The sequence below is a fragment of the Drosophila hydei genome, unplaced genomic scaffold, assembly GCF_003285905.1.
Source record: "Drosophila hydei strain 15085-1641.00,03,60 unplaced genomic scaffold, DhydRS2 tig00008144-arrow-arrow-pilon, whole genome shotgun sequence".
NCBI classification, from domain to species: domain Eukaryota; kingdom Metazoa; phylum Arthropoda; class Insecta; order Diptera; family Drosophilidae; genus Drosophila; species Drosophila hydei.
The window spans coordinates 69242-82950 of record NW_022045849.1 but is presented as its reverse complement, the minus strand read 5'-3'; the positions used below and the strand labels follow the sequence as shown (position 1 = coordinate 82950).

The 13709-nt window shown below is 38.1% G+C and overlaps 1 protein-coding gene across 9 annotated transcripts in view; it reads left to right on the top strand.

Annotated features, from left to right (window-relative positions):
• LOC111602668 overlaps positions 1-9799 on the top strand; it is a 38837-nt gene extending 29038 nt beyond the window's left edge. For 3 of the 9 annotated variants that reach the window (XM_023319855.2, XM_023319853.2, XM_023319854.2), the window contains exons 7-13: positions 4476-4554; positions 4885-4988; positions 5050-5187; positions 5245-5469; positions 5548-5754; positions 6826-7036; positions 7112-9799. In XM_023319855.2, coding sequence (XP_023175623.2) covers positions 4476-4554; positions 4885-4988; positions 5050-5187; positions 5245-5469; positions 5548-5754; positions 6826-7036; positions 7112-9554 — 3407 coding nt within the window. In that variant the 3' untranslated portion in view covers positions 9555-9799. Of the gene's footprint in view, positions 1-788; positions 2078-2591; positions 2986-3814; positions 4346-4475; positions 4555-4884; positions 4989-5049; positions 5188-5244; positions 5470-5547; positions 5755-6825; positions 7037-7111 lie in introns of those variants that run through there. The other 6 variants (XM_023319860.2, XM_023319858.2, XM_023319857.2 and 3 more) reach the window with 5 other exon arrangements.
• The last annotated feature ends 3910 nt before the right edge of the window (positions 9800-13709 follow it).

Below are 13709 nucleotides of genomic sequence, written 5' to 3'. Positions count from 1 at the left end.
TACACAAGGCAAGGCATAATGCGAATTCATATTGTTGAAAAATATAAAATATTCTTTTTGCTCACTGAGTTGCAATGGGGAGACCCGCAGAGTCAGTTCGAACACTGTTAAGCCAGTTCTTTATAATTCTTCAGTGACTATTCAATGGATTGCCTTCTATTGAGGAAGCGGCAAATTTATTTAAACGAAGTCGTCGCCTGTCTTAGACTTAATGTGTATTAGAATTGACATTTATGACAGCATAGAACACAACATGAACTTTAATTTAACTTATATCCTGATTTAATTGAAAAAGTGAGATCAGGGTTTAATCGTGTTGGTAAAATGTATGTAACAGGCAGAAACATTTTAAGAAAAGCATTATACCTTGATTTGCACTTTTTAATAGGATCAGGTTATAAAAACGTATGGCGACATAAACAGTTGTGTGAAATGTTCGAAATGCCTAAGGTGTGATTCCATCAAATCTATATGTTTGTATATCTAGATATAAAAGGAAATATATGATAGGCCATAATTTTAAGTAAGATATATGTGTATCTATAAAGAGATATATAACCCAAATGTATTCACTAGTTAAGTATTTAAGGAAGGCAATTTAAAATAATGTAAAAATCTGTATTTTTCACTATGCATACATTTATATGCATTCACCATTGCAAGCTAAAAATATTTTTTGATATATGTATGTTTCCAATCTAATAGGAGCAGTAATAATATCATTTAAATAATAAAAAATTGTTTAAATTTAAATATTATTTCCGCCACAACTACAGCAAGAGTTAGGTACGCGGCAGTCAACAGATTCTTGTTTAGATCAAAATTTCGAATATGCCGAATTGTTAAACGCATTTAAAGTGAAATTTGAAATTCCTTTGAAAAACAAACATGTCCAGCCACAGGTACGATTTCGAATAGTTCGACAAAATTATGTTAGCAAGACATACATATATTTATATATATTATATGAGTCATCTCTTTACAATGCTATTTCATCTTCGTTTCGATGTTAATGTTCACTTGTGGTGAAGAAATGTAACGACCAACTCTTAAAAGACATGCCGTGGCGTATTCTAGATCTACAGCCTATATGGTATTTCCAAAACAATTATGCTAAACTAACAGGGGTTAAAAAGAGAGAATGACATAGAAGGAAAAGCGATCGAGAGGCAGGCAGAGAGTAAAGTGAACTACCTAACCGCATATGCAACCCTGATTATTAATAAAGAGCTCGCTACCTATGTGAATAAGAGAGGGACAGATATAGTGAGCAAGTTGAAGAGAAGATTATGTGTGGGCTTCAGAAAGAGATAGCAAGTTCTATACGTAGTTGAAAATAAAATCAAATCACGAAGCATCCTCAGTTCTCATTTTGTAAACGCGACGCACACTTCAGAAACTCATGTAACAAACAAAAAGGCTCTTGAAATACAGTCAAAGATATGATGAAATAAAAAACCCAAAAACAAAATGGAACGACGTCGTGCTTTGATCTCCTATGCGAAACTTAAAGAACAACGGCAGCAGCACAAGCAGGAACAGCCACAGGATAACAGGGAGAAAGATGAAAAGTCTGACGAACTGCCTGAGTTGCGTCGCTCGCATTCGGTGCGCGCCTCGTTGCGGCGCCTCAAGAGCAAGCTGCATAGCCCAGCTCTGTCACTCCAATCACCCTTCAAGCTTCGACCGCATTTGCGTTCGCACAGTCGCAGCTGCAGAACCTTCAACAAATCGAAGGCAGTCCAAGCTATGTGCATGTGGCATGAAATTGAGAAGGTTGCCGTGCTGAGCAAAAGCAAAAACCCAACCATGTTGCAAGAGCAACTACTGGATGAGGATGAGGATCTGGAAATTAACAATCTGATGTCCACACTGCCTGTTGGCGCGGCACTACCTCGCAAAGCCTGCAAGCTGCTGCAAATACCCGAAAGCTATTTACAGAGTCCCTGTGAAACGGCTCAGTTACACGTGGATCCACTACAAGCAGAGATTACGCGCTATGCCTCTTTGGGCATCTATGGAACCACGCGTATGCGCACGGCTACCATCAGAAAGCCGATGCCCTACCTAAACAGTCGTAGGTGTCTAACTGCAAACCGTGCTCGGGGTTTTCGTTTTTCATAAGTGATAAGTTAGTTTGCGTTTCTATCAGTTCATATTCTTAATTGTTTTCCTTGTGAATGTGTTATCAGAGTTTGTTAATATACTCTGATCCCATTGAAAATGGGACTGGGTTCAGTGCATCTCATAGTCAGGCAACTCCGACTAGTGTTTACTTACTTGATTGTAAGTCAAACCTTGTCATGTGGCATTTGCTGCTCAGCTGTATAAATGGCGAACTAATGCATTGAACTAAATTAGAACTGAAGTTAAATTAAATACGTACATATGCATATATTTACATATTTAAACTCTCGTATGTATTATTGACATTGAAAATAGCGAATCAGGGTTAATGGATTTGTTTAGTAAGGGGGTTGCTTAAAGTAGAATTCTTGTTAATAATTGTTGCAGTGGCAATGAGTTACTCAATTGCAAATTCAATTCAACAATAAATTCTCAACTATCTTTACGGATTGTGTGATTACATTGAATGTTGATTATGATATATATATGGATTATGTGCTTTCAAAGCGGCTTATTGATGCTATTGAATCCATTGAAGCCAGCTGCCAAGGCTGCGATCAAGTGGACAAGCGCTTCACTACAATTACATAATTAAGCTTTAGAAACAATTTTGTGAACATGTCTAATGTTGCAGATGCCACCAGAGCAACAACGACAATGATTTCAATGATAAGAACCACATCCCACACAGGCTGCAGATGGGCAGTTGTTTACGTTCACCAGCGCATTTCATACGTCAAAAATCGTTTCACACGCTCAACGAGCTTACCAAGTTCTGCCAGGTGAAAACGCCGACTGCATCGGCAGCATCGACGTCAACGTTCACAGTACAACCATGCGGTCATTATACCAACGATGGTAAGCAAGTAGCATCGGCGCTCCACTCAACCCACCCAGAAAAGAAAATTTCTTTATAACAGTGTAACAGTATTATCTATACCAGTATATCAGTTAAAGAGTACTGAATAAGTATTACTGAATAACAAAAAATTTACATAGCAAAGAAAAACTATTACTGTACAGTAATTTTCCACTATTATTCCAATTTTGTCCACTAAAATAAGAGTATAACAGTCCAGTCTCTGTCTCTGATATAGTTTTAATAAGACAAAAACTTTATAGCTTATTTTTATTTCTCTTGACATCTTGATTTTCATTGAATAAGAAATGTATACTGTATACAGATAATGCGGAAGTTAATATATGCAATATATATCTATATTGTATAAAATGGGTGATTGGCTGATTGAGTGCCGGTCGTTGGGTGGCTACCGGTGGTTGCTCGGATGGGTCTTTTTGATGCTTGACTACCAAGGAGTTCTAATCCAGCGGTGCTTGAGTACATGCAACACCCTCACACACATATAGCACAAGCACATATCTAAAACAACACATAATTAATTTAATTGGCTTTCGGTCATAAAACAAAGTAAATGAAAAAGAAGGCAACTTTTTCAGTTTAATAATTGATCAATCGCAATTGTTTAGCTCGCACACATATACAGCAAATATATACATACAAATATCGTTACCATTGGCTTGGCTTATTTACATTTGCATATATTCATTTACTTAAGCATAATTTCTAATTAGCTTTTGATTTCACATTTAACTAAGTTTTTGTTTAATTTGCCATTTATAATTTATTTTTCAAACCCAATGCTCGATTCTCCGCTTGCGCACATAGACAACATTGTGCCCAACACGTGTGAGGAAGACCCGGTCAAACTACGCTTGAAGCATTCCTTTGATTGTCAGATTAACAATAATCAGGACAGCTATCCTCTTTACTATCCTACCGCCAGTTTTCGCTGGTCGAATCAGCTTAGCCAGCATGGGGCTGTATCGAAACTAAGGACCGCCATTACATGCCACGCCCAGGATCTGCGCGAAATGGAATTCCTGCTGCCTCAGCAAAAACATCAGCAGCAGACTCAGCCGCATTCCAGTCCGAACCTACTCATTTCTCGTCACTCTCAGCTCAAGAATGCAAAGCTTTGGGACGTGCACGATGAGGATCAGAACCAGGATATTGATGAGAACTCCGAAACAAATGGACAACGTCAACAGCTGTCGGTACATCGGCTTCCTATGCAGCTGCGTAATAAAATTACTGCTAATACGCCACATCCACGCGTCAGCAAAATGTCTAAGAAACAGGTGAAGCTTGCCCAGGCACAGCTCGACAAGCTCACTCAAAGCAATGTTCACTTGCACGGTAAACACACTTTTTTACTATTTCTGCTCTGCTCTGCTCTTCTCGCTCTTCTCCCTCCAAGCTAACTAACTTATTAAAACACTGCGATGCTTAACTTGTTTCTGATCCTACACACTTTGCTCTTTCACAGCCCTCTTCTCGGCGGTGGAGAATGGACATTTGGAGAAGGCACGAACCATACTCGAATCCACCGATGTAGATATCAATAGGTAAGTCTCTATTCTTTTCCTACAAATTTATTAAGCCTACAATAAATCCAAAATAATAGACTAGTCAAGGTTGCTTAAACAAGAACAAGAAGTAAGCGCAGAAAACCGAAGTTCTTAACTTATAGTAATTATGACTAAAAATATCGACTTATGCTCAGACTACGGAAATATATCTGGATCCTCATAGAAATATGAGATTCGTCTTCTGGGGTTCTTCTTCCTCTTCCTGCTTCGGCACTTTTGTTAATCCGTTCTTTTAATCGTATTTAATTTTGGTTTTTTTTTTAAATCATTTAAATATTTAATGTATATATTTTCCCTGACCTCCAGCATCAATATAGATGGCCTCTCGGCACTAGATGTAGCCGTGTTGAGCAACAATCGCTCAATGACCAAGATGTTGCTGCAGCATGGCGCTCTGCAGGGCTCACAATGTAAGACAAAATAACTATAATTTATATAAAACTTATATATTTATATTTTAAACATAAACAGTTTCCGCAGATAGCATTGGCACCAAGCTGAATGGCCTGCTCAAAGACGCCGAGACCCGCATTCATGATCTCAGTGGACCAGAAGGTCTCTGTACACCCATCTTCACCTCACGTCCTTCAATATCTAGCATTATAATTGGTAAGTACACTTCACCTTCGATACTCGATTTTACTTTCATTGTGATTTCGGCTGCAGGCAATGCTGGTTCCTCAGTCACCGGTTGCACGGGCAACGAGGTGGACAAGCAGATTGGTATTTCGGAGCGAAGGGTCAAGGGGCTACGTCGCATGCTGCTAGGCTGGGACCAGACCCGACTACCAGATGCGCCTGCCTCTGTTGTTGTCGATGTCACTGGTGACACTTCCATCAGCTTGCAAATACTCGAACCTTTCGAAGGCGCCATCGCCACCAAATTTAAAAGTAAGCTGCGACCGCTCCACAGGAATTTTATTTTTGATACCGTCTTGACCCCCGTGTATACGTTCATTATTTCTACAGTTCAATGGTCAACACGCGCCGACTTTAGCAATGTCGTCGGCGAGCGGGAACTGTTCGAATGGATTAGCTTCCACGGCAACATGGGCGCCCATTGCCACATAGCTGGACTCACCCAAGGACGACGGTACTTCCTACGCGGTGCCTGCGGCAATGTTAAGGGTTGGGGTAGGTACCGCAACTCGGTGCCTGCGAGCGTTGTGCCCTCAAGTAAGTAAAAAGCTCACGATTTATTCATAGGGAGAACTCAAACCGTCAGCTGAGTAAAGTGGAAGAAGATAATAAGAAGTTAAATAAGTCGGGGTGCCCGACTAGGAGAAATCCTGATCCCAGTCCGATCTGTATTTAAAAAAAAAAAAAAACAAATAAAAGCCGACATTACGTTTCTACGCAACGCGCATCAACTCTACCAACACCGCCACTTCATAATTAAAAAACAAACAAGTAAGAAAGCTCTAGTCGGCGTGCCCGAATAGGAGATACCCTGATCCCAGTCCTCTGAGTTTTTTTAATATTTTCCGTAGTTTGTATCGAGTATTCAAAAAAAAAGAAAACAAATAACAATCGACATTGCGAGACCAGGTTTCGAACCCAGATTATGTGCGCAACGTGCACCAACTCTACCAATAGCATATGATCTACATATCCTATTGGCTTGGTTGAGATGCAAACGATTTCACATAATGGCACTAATTCCAACTAAACTTAAACTTGAAGAATTTGGGGAAATTTGGAGCCAGTATCCAAAATCCAACAAAAACCAAAATTGCAAAAAATATACATAAGACTAAATACAACATTTGGAGGCGCTAGCTCTTAAGATGTTCGAGATATAATTTATTTACTGCATTTCAATTATGTTTTTATTCGATAACAATTAAATTCGAATAGTTATCGAATATTTGAAACAAACTTGACCTGCGCGTGCTATACACGGACCTACAAAAAAATTTCAAGTCTCTAGCTCTTATAGATGCTGAGATCCACGCATTCACACATACGGACACACGGACGGACAGGGCTCAATCGACTCGGCTTGTCGTCCTGATCAAGAATATATGTACTTTATGGGGTCTGCCACGCCTCCTTCTGCCTGTTACATACATTTGCACAAAACCATTATACCCTTAGATCCCATTTTCAATGGGATCAGGGTATAAAAATATATACACATGGAAAGCTATATGCTGCTTATTTTCCTAACACTTAAATAATATACTTTATACTTATATGTATATTATAATTCTTACTTGCATTGCTTTACTTTTGCTTTGTTAATAGCTTGGCGGGACTTAGAAAATCGAGAGGATCGTTCTTATGGCTGCCAATGCATACTGGACAATCTGTTCGCGGCAGTGCGTTTGGCTCGACCTGCAGATGTCTCTGAGCTAACGCTAGATCCCTGCAACGTGCAGCGACGCAATCCCAAAAAGAAAACTACTATTAAGCAGCTGTTTTCCGTCACCTCTAAATTCCAGAAGACGCTGCGACGGTAAGACGCCTAGAAATTATCTAATTTTCAAGAGCAACTAGCAGAATATATGTATACCCAAAATATATTCAACAGTGGCATCTACTTCTCGTGTATTGTGCACTGCGATGAGAAAATACTGGTGACTAGCGAGGATTTTCCGCCCGTTATTGAAATCGATGAGTCTTATCCGAGTGCTCTACACATGGACTACTATTGGCTGATGAAAGTTGCATGCACATGGGAGGATGTGAAATCTTTGCGTGCGGACATGGAACGGAATCTCAGTTCGCCCGTCCACTTTCGCACCAAGCTACTGTCGGCCGTTTGCCAGATGCAATCTGCACTAGGCATTATGGATCTTGGCCAGCTGTACTATAAACCCCTTCGAGATGCACAGGGCACAGTAGTCCTCACCTGCATACAGTCGGTGAAGAGTCAGAAGGCTGTATCTATTATAAATTCACGCTGGCTACCTGTTAACAAGCTAAAAAAAAAGCTGGGGGCTCTGCACGAGGATTATACCATTAACGAGCTGCTTATCTCAAGCATTGGCGAGCAGCTACATTATCAACAGGCAGCATTGCAACGGCTTGACCCAGGCCTCTATTTGGGCTATCTGAAGATGCAGTGCTCGATGGATCAGATACAGGTGGTGGTGCCGGTAAAGACGCCCAATGTACTGCCCCATTGCAAAGTTCGTGAGAATAGCCACATTACCGCCGAGGAGTGGCAGGTGCTGCATCGCATAAAGGACAGCAAATCAATACGACTGCCTCTTGACTTTAGTGTACCCAGCGATAATAATGGCAATGACAACGGCCAAGCCAATGAAGTGCAGTGTCTTTTCCTACACGATCTCAGTACAGCAATGCATAAGCTGTTCGACGGGATGAGCATTAAGCCAACGGAAGCTGCAACGCATCGCCTTTATGATGTGGAGGTAATCGAGCATAGTCGTGACATTAGCTTCCTCATCGTCTGTCCCTCGGTGGAGGCATCCTGTGCTGTACCTGGCCAATCGGAGCTGCTGCTACAGCGCAATGACTTCGTCAGCCTGAGTATCCAAGCCTTCGAGATGATACATCTGCGTACCTACCAGCCGGCTATTGTGCAGAAATACGCGCGACTCTCCTGCATCCTCGAACTGGACACTGCGTTAGCCACACATTCGCATCGCCAGGCCTTCTCTAACAGCGAACTGCAAGCGGCCAAAGAGCGTCTAGCCACACTGCAGGACCTCAGCTCGAATCTTACGATCGTATGGAAAAGCGTGCGCTGGCTAATGGATGTGGTTGCATATGCTCGAAATAAGCATGCTCATCCAGTTTTAGCTATACGCGAGTTACTGAAGTTTGTCGAGGATCAGGAGAAACAATTGCTGCATCTGCCACATCGCGAATCCCGATTCAGCAAGACGGGTCGCGGTAGCTGGCCAGGTCCAGGCGTCAATGAAGATGGGGACAAGTCAAGCAACATTCCAGAGCATTCGAAGTCTGAAACGAATTTGGGTCAGCGCGAACTGACACCCAGCACGGCACAAGCCACCCCTTCTGAAGCAGGCAACAAGCAGCCACTAAAAGAGCAGCACCAAGAACAGAAGTCTCAACTACTCCAGGTGGGTGTCAGTGAATATACTGCTTCCACCTGTTCGGATGTGTCGCTACGTAAGAACAGCGGCGACTCTGTTAGTTCCGCCTATACCGCACGCAGCTTTGCATCCGATGGCAGCAACTGCGTGTTTGCTCTGCCTCCTTCGTACTCCGATGATACTCTGGCGGATGCACTACGTCATTCGCAAGCTACTACAGCGGCACAGCGTAAACGCACCAGCTCTCACACTGGATCCATTCCCACACCCCTCATCACCGTACATTGCTCCAGTTCAGTGCCGTATCTAGCCGGCAGTATCTCCGCCTTTGCAGGAGATTTGGAGCAAAAAACACTAAAGCCATCAGCCGCGGAGTATAGGCTGAAGGCTGCATCCAGCGTCAATTTGCGTGAGGGTGGACTCTATCTGAAGAGCTCTCCGGCAGAGCTGAAGCCTCCAAGCAGCGATGAGCTAACTTCCATGGCTCCTAGCACTTCGAAGACCTCCTCCACCAAGAGCCTGACCCATCAAAGCAGCGAAGAGGACAGTGCCAGCTATTCCAGCTTAAATGCAGAGCAGGCTATCAGCAGTACAGGTGCTGGCATCATTCAGGTGTACACCGCCTACAACACAGGTCTGGCCAGCGGAACCAGCCTCAAACTTCACGTGACGCCAAAGACGACGGCCAGAGAAGTGATTAATTTGGTTGTTAAGCAACTGAACATGGCAGCCGTATTAAAGGGAAGCAAAGGACCCATCTATAATGCCGATATGCTCGACAACTTCTGTCTTGTCGCCGTCATTGGCGCTCGTGAGCGTTGCCTTCGAGATGACTTTAAACCCCTTCAGCTGCAGAGTCCTTGGAAGAAGGGTCGCCTCTACGTGAGACAGAAGCACGAGCTGCTCGCTGCTATTGAACACTCTAATCGTAAATCTCATTTGATTTAAGATCTGAAAGTGAATTCATAGGTATATTTGGTTTTCATCTTTCTGGCCGCCATGACTGGAAATTTGGTATATATGCGCACATGTATATATCCATGATACATACATATATCCATGATCAGATAAAGACTTTACAATTTTATGTCTAGAGGCGTGTCACCACAATATCTTTTGCACAATGTTTCTTGTCTCATTTTCATATCACCTTGATTTTACAATAGATTGTTATTCAGTAGAAAGAACTAGTCCCGGAAAATATATAACTACATAATAGTGAGTAGATATAAATTTTTCCCCAAATAATTATCCAACTAATCTTTGAATATCTATTAGAAATCTGAAAAGATATATAGGAAAAATAAAATATTTCCGAATAATAGCAAAATGCCACAATGCCAAATCCGTTTATGTAACTTAGAAGAACTAGTTTCAAATATTACTTTGAATGATGTATGCGTAACCAAAAATATTTGCTAATGATTCGTTAAATAAGTCTTTAGATCGGAGGAAATTAGTTACAACCAAAATGTTTCCTCATAAGCACACACCAATATGCAACCATGATTATTATTGTTGGCCTTTCGATTTGCTGTTTGCTTTAGAGTCCCCATTTAAGTTTGACGACCAATTCCCCAAATTAGACTGAATCGCCTACATATGTATGTTAAATGAGTAAAGGAAATTATGATATACACATATATCTAAGAGATTGTAATAAAATATTATATTTTAAATAACTATAAATAACACACAAAAACCTAAATCTTCATATATATATGCATATGTTTATATATGTTTAAGTTTATTTATATATATATTTATATATATATATTTATATATATATATATATATATTTATATATATATATATATATTTATATATATATATATATATATATATATATATATTTATATATATATATATATATATTTATATATATATATATATATATATATATATATATATATATATATATATTTAAACCTAATTTGTTGATTATATTCTTACAATTTTAACCGCACAAAAGTGGACCGCATTTTATGCCCTCATCCCATTGAAAATGGAAAATCAGGGTATAATGGTGTTGTTAAAATATATGTAACATGAGAAGGAGGCGTGGTAGCTTATATATTCTTGATCAGGAACACGAGCTGAGTCGATTTAGCCCTGTTCATCTGTCCGTATGTCAGAGACTTAACATTTATTTTTAGAGATTCTTGTATAGCACGCACATATCAAGTTTGTTTCAAATAATGGATAACTGATCCAGTTTTATTGTTATTTATATGCAGTTATTAAATTATATCTTGTAAATTATTATTATTAAATTATATCTTCTAGCTCTTAACTCAAAATGTTGTATTTGCTTTATGTATAGTTTCTATAATTTAGATTTTTGTTATATTTTGGATACCAGCTTCAAATTGTGCTGCTACTCAAGTTGAGTTTGCAACTTCTTGAGCAAGCAGTGCAATGATGGTTTTGGCTGAGGCGGCGCTTGTAGATGACGGCGGTTTGTGCCAGGATAACGATGATGCGTCGGAAATGTGTCGTAATGTCGGTTTTTACTTGCTTTTTTTAATCTTCGATACATAATATTACAACTATCAAAAACGCAGATAGAACTGGGATCAGGGTATCTCCTAGTCGTACAAACCGACTAGATCTTTTTTACTTATTTTAAATTTAAAAGTCAATATATATATATATATATATATATATATATATATATATATATATATATATATATATATATATATATATATATATATATATATATATATATAAAATTCAGATTGGAAGTGATTTATAGTAATTATTTATTTAGAAAAAGTAGATATTGGAAAAGATGAACAATTTGCATTGTTGTTATAAAATGAAGCTTCCATATGTTATTTGTCTATAAACAAGAGTATTATGCTATATATATATGTATATGTGTAATTCATCCATTCTATATGTAAGTAGCTAAACCCTATGAACTGTACCCATATACTCTATATTCCAAGCTTTGAACCAAACTGTCCAAAATTATTATATTTAGAAATGCTATATATAGCTATATAACTAAATAGCCAGAGTCCATTATAATATAATATTATATGTATATTGTATTGATATAGATATGACAATTTATAACTCAAAATGAGACCAACAACAACAAAAACAGAGAAAGTATTATGTACAAATTTTTTGTATATATTTTTTAAACCTTTTTTGATAAACATTTTTATTTTGGATTAACTAAAAAAAACCCCAAATCAACGAACATGGGTTGTAATTGTAATTAGCTTAGCCCAAGAATAAAATCTTAAATGGTCAGCTGTCAAAATGATAAACAAGAGCCAGATATAGCAACGAATTTTGTTATTTTAAATTAGTTGTATTTGTTATTTAGTGAAGGATCAAACTACTTCAACAAAATTGAGTATAAAAGTCGCCGTCCGTTCCCCAAAGAGATTGTTTACAGAGTAGAATTACTTTTTATGACGCAATCTAATTGTATCTTTACTTGATTAAGATTTGAAATGCCGAATAGGAGTATAGTCTATATAGCACATATATATTTATTTAAATATATATTATATAATATATAAATATTTAATGTTCGGTAAACGTTTAATAGAATTGTTGTATAAAAGCAACTTAACAAAAGGATTTATCAAGTAAATCCTTATCCAAAATGATGTTAAAAAATTAAAAAAAAAAAGAAATACAAAAACAAAACGGAAACATTAATTTGAAACAATTCCGTGTATATTTTTGGTATCCGTTAACTATACAATTAAATTACACAAATATAGACATTATAAAGAACAAATAACTGTGCTAGAAGGAAGAAGAAGACGAAGAATACTTATTCAATTAATCTAAATAAAGACTTAACTTAACTGTTAATGGCGTTATCTTATTATCTGATTAGAAACTTATTGAATTATAATATAATCATGTTATCAATCCTCTCAGTATGTTATATTTTAAGTCATCATTTGGTTGTGATTATTTCTTCTCCGATTAAGATGAAGATTCTATTATTTGCGCTCCAATTGTTGTTATGCTCTGAGCCAATTGACAATAGGAATTAATGGCTTTGCTAAAATGTATGTAATTGTAAGAAGGTGGCATGACCGATCTCATAACAACAGTCGAGTTGATTCGAGTCTGTCTGTCCTTCTGGCTATATAGTTCACCCAATTTATAGTTCACCCAATTTATGCTCAAGTATGCATTATTTTATATGATATTTCACATAATGAAATATATAGGATCACTATAACACAGAAGTAATTAAAGAAAACGTGTCAATTGGCCAATAAAATTATTCAAATGCATCCCATCCCTCTGGAATTCTGTAACTAGATGACAATTGAGATCGAATTGTTCAGTTTTAGACCTGTCACTCGCAAACAACTATTGGAGTAGGAGTCAAATCATGATGGCTCATGGTGGCGTACACTTTTATTTTCGTTTGATAGTAAATTATATAGCATATATAGACAATCTAATTATTCATATAATGTTACTATATCTAAAGTTACATTTTCCTCTGGAAAATGCGACCTGAGGTGCGAAATAGGTGTGTTAATAATCCTTATAAAAGCATGCATCACTTGTATTATATAACTTAAAAGGAGCTTAATATATTGGTTAAGTACGATCACATTAAATATTCACCCAGTGAATTACTGCATTTACCGTAATTGAATCACAGCGAAATTCTCTGATAACTGATAATAAAAACTTCCAGGCACTTCCATCCTATCTACGGTTAACTGATATATTTCGAAACTTATTGCAATTATTATTCCAGTACTCATACCTCGCTCTCTCTGGCCATTTTGTGTCTCTCTTTCGTTTACACGAACCAAAACGAAACTGTCTAAATTATTTTCTGCACTCCCCGGATGATACTCCGCTAACACACAAACTCAACCATTTATAGCTAAATATACATATATACATATAAGCAAATATAATAGCTGAATGCCACCCTTATACTTATTTCTCACTTTCACACAGTCATTCACAATCTCACAAGCACATACATGTATGTACACACACACAAAAACCCAAGAAGATCGTTAGCTCAATATTTGCCTGACTCACCCGCACGTTATATAGCGGAGTCCCCTCCACTTACATATAATCTGGAAACGC